General features: G+C 38.4%; 1 protein-coding gene across 1 annotated transcript in view; it reads right to left on the minus strand.

Annotated features, from left to right (window-relative positions):
- Positions 1–14,051, minus strand: part of ITGA8 (integrin subunit alpha 8) — a 171,380-nt gene that overhangs the window by 140,653 nt on the left and 16,676 nt on the right. Inside the window, exons 3-4 of the mRNA XM_057732743.1 lie at positions 4,747–4,847; positions 864–987 (exon numbers count right to left, since the gene is read on the minus strand). Of these exons, the coding sequence (XP_057588726.1) occupies positions 864–987; positions 4,747–4,847 (225 nt within the window). The remainder of the gene's footprint in view (positions 1–863; positions 988–4,746; positions 4,848–14,051) is intronic.

Raw genomic sequence — 14,051 nt, forward strand, 5'->3', positions numbered from 1 at the left:
GGAAACTTTACTTAGTTAATTAGTTTTGGGAATCTAATTTGAGTTGAGTTTTTAAAAATCAATATCCAGAAATCAGTCACTAGAATTTTTTTTTCCAATGCCATTTCTTTCCCTAGTATGGCCTTGTGAATTATCAAGAATAAGAATGCAAATCCCTTGGTTTCTTGCTGACAAATCCCAATGATCTACATAACACACAGAAAACTGGAAAACTTCACAAAAGGACTCTGAGCAGATTCCCAAAGTCCTGGGATATCCCCCCAAAAGGAAGTGATTGAACAACAGTGTCCCAAAGATAGCACTCACAGGCTTGCTTTTTAAAGGATACTTCATTGAAAAATTCCTAGAACTCCAGATGAGAGGTGGATGCCAAATGTACAGAATCTTTTTGGAAAATGGGATTAAACACCCTAAGGAGAAAAGTATATCAGATAACCCGAGTACACAGCTGCTAAAGAAAGCAACAGCCGGTGAGAACACGGCTGAGTGGAGAGCTCATATCCACTGTGCCTCCAGGTCCAATCATGCTAACTAACACCATCCCTGCAGTTAACAAGTGGACACTGCCCATACTTTAAATGCAGTGTGAATTCTGAATAGAGACGGAGAGTGTAAGGCCTAAAGTAAGGAACCAATCAATTTGACTGCAGAATATCTAAAACTAGAATTTTCTAAAACACGAAGAGGATCAGCAGAATTCTGTGTCTTGGTCCTCATGTCACAGCAAAGCATCCTGTAAGACCATCAATCATCCTTACCCCCATTGCTTTTTCCTTACCTGTGGTGTTTTGGGATTACCTGCAATGTCTACAGCAGAAAAGCTCTTGAGCTCAATTTCAGTTTCAAGAAAAAGAATAACTTACTGTTCCGACAAGGGGAGTACTCAGCATACGCACTGAAATTCTGAATCGCTACATAGCAAGTGCCAACTGGGTCCTTTTCTGGTGTCGGTTTAAGAGTTCTCCAGTGATATAACGGAGCACAGGCCTGGGAAACATCAAAGACAATAAATATTTTTTCGATGTGGATTCCTCATACTATGATTTGACTTGTCGATGAATGGACCTAATTTGTAAAAAACAATGCTAAATTATCAGGTGACTTAATTGGGCTTCAGTATGCTAATGCGTACCTCAGCAGTCAGAGTTAATTAAACTTCCAAAGCCAATTTTTCAACATTAATTCAGCATAGAATTGGAACAAATTAAACATATACAAAGGAGTGAGATTTCCCCCCACAGGATTTTAAGTCAAATCAAAGTAGCCTGGCGTAAGTAAATATTTACTAAAGGCAACTCATATTTTCTTTTTTTTAAATTGGACCTGCATAAAAGCAAATGAACATTTAAACAGCAAATGAATAAGTGTGATGTCCTAAAATGAGAACTAGTTCCTTTCCTTGTCTAATTGTTGCTTAAAGAAAAACTACTTTCAAATCAAAAGATGCAGATGAGTTTGTAAACCTCTGTTGTGTGAATTCCCCTGGTTTATCACTGAGGGTGTGTCTGACAATTTTTTTTTGTGGCACACGGGCTTAGTTGCTCCGCGGCATGTGGGATCTTCCTGGAGCTGGGATCGAACCCGTGACCTCTGCATTGGCAGGCGGATTCTTAACCACTGTGCCACCTAGGAAGCCCTGTCTGACAATTTTTAAACAATGACTTACATTTGGACATGCTACCCTCTTATCACAGTGGGTTTACTTTTCATTTAACGGCTTTTATTCATGACAGAACAAAAAATTAATTTAAACAATGGTAAGAAAAACATGATTCTTGCATGAAATCCTCTGGTTGCCTCTTCAGAAGTTTGGATTCTAACAAGAGCATGATATTTGGAAAGAATTATCAAATATAAAAAAGGATATATGAAATCCTCTTTATGTAAATTAAATAATATTGTGCTAGGAACAAGAGAGGCAATAAAAATAAACAAGTAGAAAACACAGGCACCTTTTTGACTTCTGTTTGCTAGCTTGAATCCTACATAAGCGTGTTTTACCTGAATAGTCAAGCACTCATTTCTAGGGATGCAGAATTACAGATTTCTGGAATAGGGAACCACTAGCTCTCTCCTAAGTTGATGACATCACACTTAAAACAAAGGCAGAAAAAGGGAAGGCAGATCCTGATTTTTATTTTTTATTTTTTTAATAAATGTATTTATTTATTTATTTATTTTATTGGCTGTGTTGGGTCTTTTTTTTTTTTTTTTTTTTTTTGCTGTGCGCGGGCTTTCTTTTAGTTGCGGTGAGTGGGGGCTACTCTTCATTGCGCTGCACGGGCTCCTCATTGCCGTGGCTTCTCTTGTTGCGGAGCATGGGTTCTAGGTGCGTGGGCTTCAGTAGTTGCAGCACATGGGCTCAATAGTTGTGGCACACGGGCTTAGTTGCTCCGCAGCATGTGGGATCTTCCTGGAGCAGGGATCGAACCCATGTTCCCTGTATTGGCAGGCGGATTCTTTACCACTGTGCCACCTAGGAAGCCCCCAGATCCTGATTTTAAAGTCTTTTCAAGATTCCAAATATGTCCTTGGTGATTAGTCCAATGTATAACAACTTTTAGTAAAGATTACTGAGTAGCACCCTACTTACTTGAGAATATAAGTTATCTTTACTAAAAACTTAGGTTGTTTGGATTTTTGGTCTCTCTCTATATTGTGAGGTCTTGGCCAGTACTGAAAAACTCTCTTGCTTATCTAAGTTCCCTTCACTTAGGGCCCTATTATTGCACTGACAAGTTATGTGGTTAAGACATTTAACATAAGGCGGAATGGTGAAAAGTAGGAGTTTGGACAGGGAAAGCTTTACCTACGTGGCTTAGTATAAGCTGGCTCTCCTCACCTCCCATGTCACCGTAGAAGATTTCAACGCCATGAAAATTCTTTCCAGCACTTACCTGCTGCCAGCCCTAAAAAGCTAACTTCTTATACCCTCTCGGTTTCACATTGATGTGAAACAAGATGATGTGATAATATTCAGGTTTTGACCCAAGCTTAACATGTACACACATGATACCTGGATACTCAAAAATGGTACTTCTTTTCACAGCAATTTGAAGTTCTAAGAATTGTCACACAAGGCAGAATTTCATTCTTTATTCTGCTAAGTTTCAGTGCTCAAGCAAAAAATTTAACTTAAAAGGTACTTTATATTATCCGATTTCCTATCACATAACTTTGAAAATGCAAGCATGCCCTCAAATTAAGCATTTTAATTATGAACATGGTGTGTTATTTTATTTTCAATGATTCTGAAGACTTCTACAAATATTGAATAAATGCACAATCATGTTATAAATTTTCAAGATGTAATCAAAATCAATATAGTACCAAAAGATTTTTTTAACCCCAAATAGTTATAAGATGGACTTAGCTTTTCGATACTTATTCACATACATCGTAAATCACTAAAGGATTAAAAAGTTTTTACCAATTCTGGAATGTGAGAACTATATTAATGCAAATACAATTCTACAGGTAACCCATTGTAAATTCTGGATTTGTAACTAAAGAGAGCTATCTATATTTTATACCTTACCTGTTATGTGTCAAAATCTCTGTGGGGGGTTAACCACAGATCAAGTGAAGCAAGGCATTTCCTTTGGATACTTATTTTTATTAAATCATAATTCAAACACCTTTAAACAAATCCTAGAAGCTAAATTTATCGCTTTATTTTGTAAGGAAATTAGAGCCAATAGTTAAACAAACAAAAAGTCCACCAACAAGAAATATTTCCAGATCAGCTTAATATAGTTATTTATTTCTCAATAAATCAGATGTATTATCACTTGTAGCTACAGAGAAGAGAATCACAAAGTCATAGCATTTTAAGGCAGAAAGATCTCTATCTGGGAGTGAGAAATTTTTACTTTAAGAAGTGTCAGTGAACTCAGAGAACCATGTAGTTGGTAGTTATATTTTTAAAGAAAACTTTCCAATAGTTCTAAAGAGGATCCATGGCATCACAGTAGATGAGCTTTGAAAGAATCCTAACAGTAGTTGTCCTGTTTCTCTGGTCAAACTTTAATCAGCCCTTTATTATTTTTTAAGCCCTTTATTGGAATATAATTGCTTTACACTGCTGTGCCAGTTTTTGCTGTACAACAAAGTGAATCAGCTGCATCTACACATATATCCCCACATCCCCTCCCTCCCGCGACTCACTCCCACCCTCCCTATCCCAGCCCTCTGAGTCATCACCCATCATCTAGTTGATCTCCCCGTGTTATTACGCAGCAGCTTCCCACTAGCTATCTATTTTACATTTGGTGCTACTCTCTCACTTCGTCCCAGCTTCCCCTTTGCGCCCCCTCTCCTGTGTCCTCAAGTCCATTCTCTACATCGGCATCTTTATTCTCGCCCTGTCACTGGGTTCATCAGTACCATTTTTTTTAGATTCCATATATATATGAGTTAGCATATGGTAATCAGCCCTTTAAATCAACCTTAAGCAATAAAATATTTAGCTTTTTAGGATTTAGCTTTTATTTTTCTATTTTCCTTATTTGGTTTTGCAATATTTGAAAAGATCTAACCAATTTTCTGGAAAGCCAGCTTTATTTCCTGTAGCTTTAAAGACTAAAATAAATTCTTAAATTTTAAGCACTCAGTTTTTTTTTTTGAATGCAGATAAGCTTATCTTTGAAAATCTGACATGTTCTTACATGAACGGATTTTTGCAGATATGAGTTTTGAAACATTTCAGTGTTCATCTTATCCCGCCAGGACACAGTTGATACTCACCACCACTTTTCCTTTATGAGCTTTCACTGTTGCTCCAAACCATTGATTCGATTTAAACTCTATAGGTTCCTTGGTTCCATTTACTCTGATCTTTCTGTTATCTGACAAGGAGAACATGGAGTGTTAATATTAAAAATATTTTTAAAAATTTTATACACACAGGGGGTTCTTTTTAAGTCTAAGCTAGACCTTTCACTTTAAAAAATACCAATTAAAATTGAATGAAAATACATACTTGAACACGCCATTTCACAACTAAAAAAAAAGCATTTTTCTTTAGTGACTTATTTTCAGGGATAGCTGTACTGTAAACTTGACATAGACTCTGACAGTCTTGAATCTACACTTTGTCATTGATTTGTATCATACGGAAGACCAAACATTTATAACTGCTCTAAAGAATTCCAAATCTTTTCTGATAGGGGAACTTTTGGGACTCTCCCTGGTCCGGAAGCGCAGCTTTCTTTGCATGGGTTAGCAGGAGTCTGCTTGAAGGACTCCAAGTTCCTAGTTTTTAACTGAGTAACATGTCCATGCAGCCACAGAAAATAACACCTCAACACAGTTTTATCCTCACTTTGCAGATGTCAGCATCAGGGAGACCATCTGGGTAGAAATTCAACCCAATTATGATACACTTCGAGTCTTAATGAAAAGCAGATTATCTTTTCTTTCTCTCTTGATTCCCCATTCACATATTTCCCACATGGTTCTAACCGCATGGTTCTAATTGAACTTCATCATAATAGCTAATGAATTTCAAGAGACATTTGTACTAGGGTATCTTATTTGTATGTGTTCTCTTTGGTATGAATTTGGTTTTTCCTCCTTGACTCTATAATAAATGCATTACAAATGAACTTTTAACTTCTATTAAGGGAGGCCAAAATATACGCATAATTAACATTCAATTGAGTTTACATATGATTACAGACTTTTCAAGAAAGAATAAATTATATATACTTAGGTCTTAACCTAAAATTTACACTTTGACATGTTTGTAGAAAATTATGAATTTCCTTCTTTAAAATCTCATGCTTTTGATGTTTCTGGACTTTTAAAAAAGAAAAAACAAGTTCTGGAAATCCTCATCCAGAATGCACACAACTGGAAAAGAACTGGAGCATCTTAGAGATTAGAGCATAAAATTGAAAATACAAACATTTCTATTTGCATTAGGCAAGAAGATCACAGAACTCAGAAAGGATTTTCATCACCATGAACTGGGTGAGCTTGGGCAATTCATTTAATCTTCTGGAGTTTTCATTTCTTCTCTAAAATGAAGATGAAAATACCTCCCCCTTTGCTCTTTCACAGGTGATCAAAGTCATAAAGATCATATAAATAACGTGCAAGTACTTTATAAGCTGAGAATATACTACAGAATCTTGCAGTAATACAACCCTTTAAAAATATCTCTTAATTAGAAACCTGGAAACACAACCAAAGTCCAAGAATTGGAAGGGACTTCCCAGACACAAAAGTCAAGTTTCCAAATTGGCCTTCTTTTGCTACAGAAAATGATGTCACTCCTTTGTGTCTCCTAAGGCATCTTTTCCAATACTATAAGGTTAAACTGAGTAATAACGTGATTAAAAGTGTAAACTGTGGGTTATTTTCCAGCAACAAATGTCTTCGCGATCAAGAATACCAATGAATGGATATCACTAAATCCATCCCTAATCCAAGGATTACAATATAGAAGAATCCCACTGTCCCAGCTCTCTCTTTACTGAGATGAGTTTTGATCTAGGTGTATCCTCCTTACCTTGACCTTTGAGGTGGACAAGTCACCGTTTTTTTTTGGCTGTGCTGTGCCGATTGTGGGATCTTAGTCCCCTGACCAGGGATCGAACCTGGCCCCTCTGCAATGGAAGCACGGAGTCGTAACCACTGGACCACCAGGGAATTCCCAAGTCACCCTTTAGAAATTCTGTTTTATTATTTTTATAAATTCACTGACTTTTTTAAATTAATTAATTTATTTATTGGCTGCGTTGGGTCTTTGTTGCCACGCTCGGGCTTTTCTCTAGTTGTGGTGAGCGGGGGCTACTCTTCATTGCGGTGCACGGGCTTCTCATCGCCGTGGCTTTTCTTATTGCAGAGTACCGGCTCTAGGTGCATGGGCTTCAGTAGTTGTGACACGTGGGCTCAACAGTTGTGGCTCATGGGCTCTAGAGCACAGGCTCAGTAGTTGTGGCACGCGGGCTTAGCTGCTCTGTGGCATGTGGGATCTTCCTGGACTAGGGCTCATTGTCCCCTGCATTGGCAGGTGGATTCTTAACCACTGCGCCACCAGGGAAGCCCTGACTTTATTTTTTTAATTAATTTCTATTGGCATATAGTTGCTTTACAATGTTGCGTTAGCTTCTATTGCACAGCAAAATGAATCAGCCGTACATATACATATATCGCCTCCCTTTTGGACTTCCCTCCCATTTAGGTCACCACAGAGCATTAAGTAGAGTTCCCTGTGCTATACGGTATGTTCTCATTAGTTGTCTATTTTATACATAGTATCAGTAGGGTATATGTGTCAATCCCAATCTCCCAATTCCCCCCACCCCGCCCCTTTCCCCCTTGGTATCCATACGTTTGTTCTCTACGTCTGTAAATTCACTGACTGTAAGTCTAATATTATAATGTTATAAAATTTCAAATGAGTAAAATATGTTTGGGTGGATTGCAAAAGTGACTCCTCCCTAATATCTTACCTTCCTTTTCTGAGCAAGATTCTTTTATGCCAAACAACCCAACACAGGGCTTAGTACTATCTCTTGCACACTGGTGCTCAGTGAACCTTTGATGCACAGGGCATGCTTTTGATTCAGTTTGATCTGATCTTTCCTGAAAACAACCTCCAGGTGATAATATCTGTAAAGGCTCAGCACAATTTCTGCCCTTCTAAGCTCTCTTCAGTATGGCAAAGGGCGGAGAGCCTGGCACATACATTTTCCAGACCCTCTTATAAGTAGGGTTCAGGTTGCATGAGCGACTCATGAGAGATGTGGAAAGAGGAGAAGCTGGAGAAGCCATTATATTCTGGCGGCAGCTATAAGCACGCACGTAGGCATCAGTGGATACAGGTGTGATGTTCTTCCCGCGGCTCTCAAGGATCCTTTGACCGTCATGCCTTTTTGGTGCTTCAGGCGGCTGAGATCAAGTCCTGAGAATGTCCAGATTTCTTGATCTGCAGGCAGTGACCTTCCTGACCTTCATAGCCCCAGTCTTTCCAGTGATCACGTAAACCTCTCAAAGTGGTTTCTGTTTCCTGACCAAACTCCTGTGATATGAGCAATGCATTTAGGACACGACCGCATGTCTTCTAGAACAGAAAGAAGGCACCATTCATTGTCAACGCCAGCGAATTCTTAGAAGGGTCAGTGGTTCTGGGAGGTGGTGGAGGCTATTAGTTACCAAAGCAATTCTCTCCTTGGCGTATCCCAAACTAAGCCAAAAGCTAGGGGAAAGCTGTATAAAGACTGCATGTGATTTACAGCTTCCTAAGTGCCAGAAAACTATTATCCAAGTAAATAAATGAAAATCCAGATGGATTTTTTTCAAGGGAAGAATCAATATATTTAATACATAAGAGCTCCCAAATCAGCAAGAGAAAACACTAAAATTCAATAGAAAAAAGTTCTAAGGACCTAAACAGGCATTGCAGGGAAGAAGAAATCAAATACCTTATAAATTCATGGAGAGATCCTGAGCCCCAAGATAAAATCATAATGACTTAACCCTTGTCACCTAGCATTTGGCAAAAAAAAAATTAATAATCTCTCTGTTTTCAAGATAAAAACGATGCAGCATTTTGGAATGGCAATTTGGCAACATATATTGAAATTTTAAATGTTTTTTGAACAAGGAATTCAACTTCTAGGATTTTGTTCAATGGAAATAATTACACAAATGCTTTAAGGTGCAATATGAAGATATTTGCTGTCCTGGTTGTCAAACTACTTAAGTGTTCATAAGTAAGGGATTCGAGAAGAAATCCCTGTCATCTATAACATAGAGTACTATTCGACTATTAAAACATATATTAGGAGTTTGGGGTTGACATGTATACACTGCTATCTTTAAAACAGATAATCAACAAGGACCTACTACATAGCACAGGAAACTGTCCAGTATTCTCTAATAACCTAAATGGGAAAAGAATTTGAAAAAGAATAGAGACATGTATGTGTATAACTGACTCACTTCGCTGTACACCTGAAACTAACACAACATTGTAAATCAACTATATCCCAACGTAAAATAAAAATTTTGAAAATATATGACAGATTTAGATGCATTGATATAGAATATTGTCTACAAAATATATTTTTCTTTTTCAGCTTTTCTGAGGCTTTAAAAAAAAGTACAGAAAAGTACAAGGACTTCACATAACAAACACTTGTATTCCCACCAGGCAGAACTGACAATTGCTAAGTTTTTTCACATTTACAAACATCACAGTGCCCTCTGACATCTATCTCCAGTTCCATTCCGCCCCCCTCCTCCAGAGGCAGCCACCATCATGAAGGTGATGTGTATACTCCCAGCCATTTAAAAAATAACATCCAGGAATCATATAGAACAGAGGTCTGCAGATACTTTCTATAAAGGATGGATAATAAATATTTTCAGCTTTGCACTGTGGTCTGTGGAAATGACTCACCTCTGTCCTTGGAGCAAAAATATGTTTTTTTAAAAAATGGGCTTGGCTGTGTTCCAATAAAACTTTACTTTCGGACAAAGAAATCTGAATTTCATATAACTTTCATCTGCCATCAAATATTCTTTTAGAAAAGATCTCCAATCATTACGAAATGTAAAAACTACTCTTTGCTTATAGGCATGCACAAGCAGGTGGTGGGTCAGATTTCGTTGTAGTTTGCCAACAATTTACTATTGAGTATTCTTTTGTGTGTTAACTTTTTAACTGAAAGAAAAAAGCGGTGTTATACTATCTTTATGGAACAGAGTGTAGTTGTGTTTAACATTCAATTTTATGTTTTGGGGGCGATAATCTACGTGTTGATGATTAGATGGATAAGAGATAGATAGACACATAATAGATCCAACTCATTCTGTGAAACTCCTGTATAGTATCTCATTGGATAGCCATCTGCATTTTATTTGTCCATTCCATTTACATATGAACATTTAGATTTTTCTGTTTTTCTACTACAACAAACATGTGCCCCTGAGTATCCTTGTACCCATCTTCATCTGCATATGGAGAAGCATTTCTCTCTGGCACCAGACTAGAAATGACATTGCTGGGTCATAGGGGATTATCATATCTGTTTTTATCAGCTATGCCAATCCACCTCCAAAGTAGCCCCAACTTCCATGCACACCAGCAGGGCACGAGAGACCATCAGCTCTTGTCATTGTAGGACTGTTAAATTTTTGCCAACCTGGACGACTATGAAATGGTCCTTCATTCTGTTCTGTTTTCACTTGCATTTCTCTGATTATTAGTAGAGTGGATCATTTTTTTGTGCTTATGGACCATACACTTTTTTCTTCTGTGAATTGTTGGTCCATATCCTTTGTTCATTTCCTTGTTTGCTTATTAGTCTTATTGATTAGAAGAATTCAGCCTATATTCTGAGTATGGATTCTTTTTCCCACATGCATGCTGCCAAATATCTCCCTCCAATTTTTGCTAGTCTTTATTGAATTTGTTACAATATTGCTTCTGTTTTATGTTTTGGTTTTTTGGCCACAAGGCATGTGGGATCTTAGCTCCCCAACCAGGGATGAAACCCGCACCCCCTGCATTGGAAGGTGAAGTCTTAACTACTGACCACCAGGGAAGTCCCAACACTGCCTTTCTTGACCACGCCCAGCCTTTTCTGTCTCTTTATGGTATATACTCTTCCCGCTGCCTGAGATACTCTTCCCACAGTTTTCTGCATGGCTGCCTTCTTCCTAGAACTCAGGGTTTAGCTCAAATGCCACTTCCTCTGAGACCCCCTCCCTGAGCAGCTAGTTCACCCTACCCTAAGTCATCCTCTCCTGTTACCCTTTAGACTTTTCTTCATAGCACTTACCATTCATTGAGATGATCTTGTTTCTTATTTCCTGTTTATTGACCATCCGTTCCCTTCCAAATTTACATGGATTCCATGAACAGAGATGTTCTCTGCTTCACCTCTGTGTTTCCCACTTCTAGAACAATGCCTGACACATAGCAGGTCCTCCGTGTTTGTTGAATGAATGACCAAACTCCCATCTATTCATTCAGAAGCTTCTCTAGAATATTGTTCAGTATGATCCTTTCTTTAAAATTTTATTTACTTATTTTACTTATTTTTTTATTTTTGACTGCATTGGGTCTTCATTGCTGCATGCAGGCTTTCTCTAGTTGTGGTGAGCGGGGGCTACTCTTCCTTGTGGTGCACGGGCTTCTCGTTGTGGTGGCTTCTGCTCTAGGCACACGGGCTTCAGTAGTTGTGGCTCATGGGCTCTAGAGCGCAGGCTCAGTAGTTGTGGCACATGGGCTTAGTTGCTCCGTAGCATGTGGGGTCTTCCCAGCCCAGGGCTTGAACCCGTGTCCCTGCATTGGCAGGCAGGTTCTTAACCCCTGCGCCACCAGGGAAGCCCCCCAGTATGATCCTTTAAATTCAACATGTTCCGTGTATGGGTGTGTAAATGTATAGACACTGAACTGTGCGTGATGGGTCTCTCAAAGGCAGGGAGGGTACATGTTTTAGTGGCTTTTTATATTTTAATTGTGTATATTTCTGTATTGTTTGAGTTTTTACAGCGAACATTATTGTCTATCATCTGAAAAAAGAAAACCTGAAGATAAAATCAAGAGGTTTGTAGGTCAACCTGAGAAATTTAGATGGGGGGGTGGGTAGCAATAAGATTGATTTGGCTTGTCCAACATTTCTGGGCTTTGAAGCCATTTCTCTTAATTGTTAGCTCTGGCCTCTGGGCAATCAGAGTACGAATCCCAGTGGGTGGCACACCTAGTAACGTTCAGCTCCTCTTTCATGGGAATATTCATTTCTGAGCAGGAGTGAGAGAATGTAGAATATGATGCACATACGGGCCACAAGCAGATTTTTCTAATCTTTTCATTGAGTAGAATAGGAGGAATTACAAGAAGTGAAGAGAGATCACCATGGGAGAGAGAAGAGCCGAAACTGACACAGGTGCAACCAAACATTTTGGCAGATGGGTGGTTTTTGAAAACTATAAAGCCCTCAGCCTTGTCCTGGAAAACAGTAAGTTTCCCTGTAACCTTCAGTCATCACTTCAAGTGCTCTACCCGGGGATTTCCTTAAAGCTGTCACAGGAGCTGTCCAGACATTTTTAATAAGGAAAAGGGGAAAGGAAATCTTTAGATGCTTGTTTATAATCTTTCCCTTCATCAGTGTATGCTGTAAAGGTTTCATTTAAATCAAAACTATGTATCTAAGAACAGGGACTATTTCTATGTAAAATTCAAAATAAAATATCAGTAACCAGAGAACTCTTTGTATAAAAGACACAAACCCAAGGAAAGAATCTGGGTCAATTTTTATGTTCCGGAAAATTACACTTCCAAATGTATGCCTCCCAGTATTCCAAAACCACAGTTAAAAACCATGAAAGAAAACCTCTGTAGCCTTCATACTCTTGATCATCTTACTGTGAATTTTCAAGTATTTAAGGAAATACCACACTAATTCATTTTTTTCATATAACATTCAAAAGATGCATTATTCTTTTTTCCTCCAGTTATATTGAGGTACAACTGACATACAGCACTGTGTGAGTTTAAAGTGTACAGCATAATTATTTGACTTACATATATTGTGAAATGGTTACCACAATAAGCTTAGTTTAGCACCCATCATCTCACATAGATACACACACACAAAAAAAAGAGAAAAAATTTTTCCTGATGATGAGAACTCTTAGGATCGACTCTCTTAACAACCTTCATATATACTATACATATATATGTGTGTGTGTGTATGTGTGTTTACATGTGTATATATATACACACACATTATTTTATATATGTTAACTATAGTCCAGACATTGGTGTACATTATATCCCTAGTACTTATTTATCTTATACCTGGAAGTTTTTAACCTTTTGACTCCCTTCTCCTATTTCCCCTTCCCTCCATCCCCACCTCTGGTGACCACAGGTCTGATCTCTTTTTCTATGAGTTTTTTTTTTTTTTAGATTCCATATATAAGTGAGATCATACAGTATTTATCTTTCTCTGTGTGGCTTATTTCACTTAGCATATTACCCTCAATCTCCCTTCATACAAATGGCAGGGGTTCCTCCTTTTTAATGGCTGAGTAATATTCCAGTGTGTGTGTGTGTGTGTGTGTGTGTGTGTGTTTATACACACACATATATAAGATATTTATATCTATCTTCTTTATTCATTCACCCATTGTGGACAGAAATGAGTTATTCTGATTAAATAAACATTGTATATAATGAGATATATTATTTATATCATATATGTATGTTATATACAAATGTATGCATGTATACACACATGCACACACACACACACACATATATATGTATAGTATATATGAAGGTTGTTAATAGAGTCAGTCCCAAGAGTTATCACCATCACATGTTTTCCTGCCTTTACCTAGTAGATCAGATTTAAATACCGTGCCCTGCACAATGTAGGTCCAGACCCTGCACCTGATCTCCAGATAGGCGTTTCCTTCTGTTCAGGCAACTTCCTCTCTGTTCCCTAATGTCTCACTCCCAGACTTTGTGCATGAAGCTTCTCTTGCAAAATTTCATTCCTCCTTGTTTGCCAACTAATCCAAAGCACTTCCTTAAAAACCTGCTTTAGAATGTAGTGCCATGCTTGACAGAGAGTCACTCACACATGGGTAAGAATGTGGAACAGGTATGGGAGAAAAGGTAGGGAAAAAATGCTGGTGGTTTATGGGACTTCCCTGGTGGCACAGTGGTTAAAATCCACCTGCCAATGGAGGGGACACGGGTTCGATCCCTGGTCCAGGAAGATCCCACATGCCATGGAGCAATTAAGCTCAACAACTGCTGAGCCTGTGGTCTAGAGCCTGTGCTCTAGAGCCCACGCACCACAACTACTGAAGCCCACAGGCCTAGAGCCCGTGCTCCTCAGCAAGAGGAACCATCACACTGAGAAGCCCGTGCACCCCAACGAAGAGCGGCCCCCACTGCAGTTAGAGAAAGCCCGCATGCAGCAACAAAGACCCAGTGCAGCCAAAAATAAATAAAATAATAAATAAATCTTTAAAAAAATTAAATAAAGGGTCTACTATTACACAAAATGAATTTTAAA

Source organism: Hippopotamus amphibius, chromosome 4 (genome assembly GCF_030028045.1).
Source record: "Hippopotamus amphibius kiboko isolate mHipAmp2 chromosome 4, mHipAmp2.hap2, whole genome shotgun sequence".
Lineage (NCBI taxonomy): Eukaryota > Metazoa > Chordata > Mammalia > Artiodactyla > Hippopotamidae > Hippopotamus > Hippopotamus amphibius.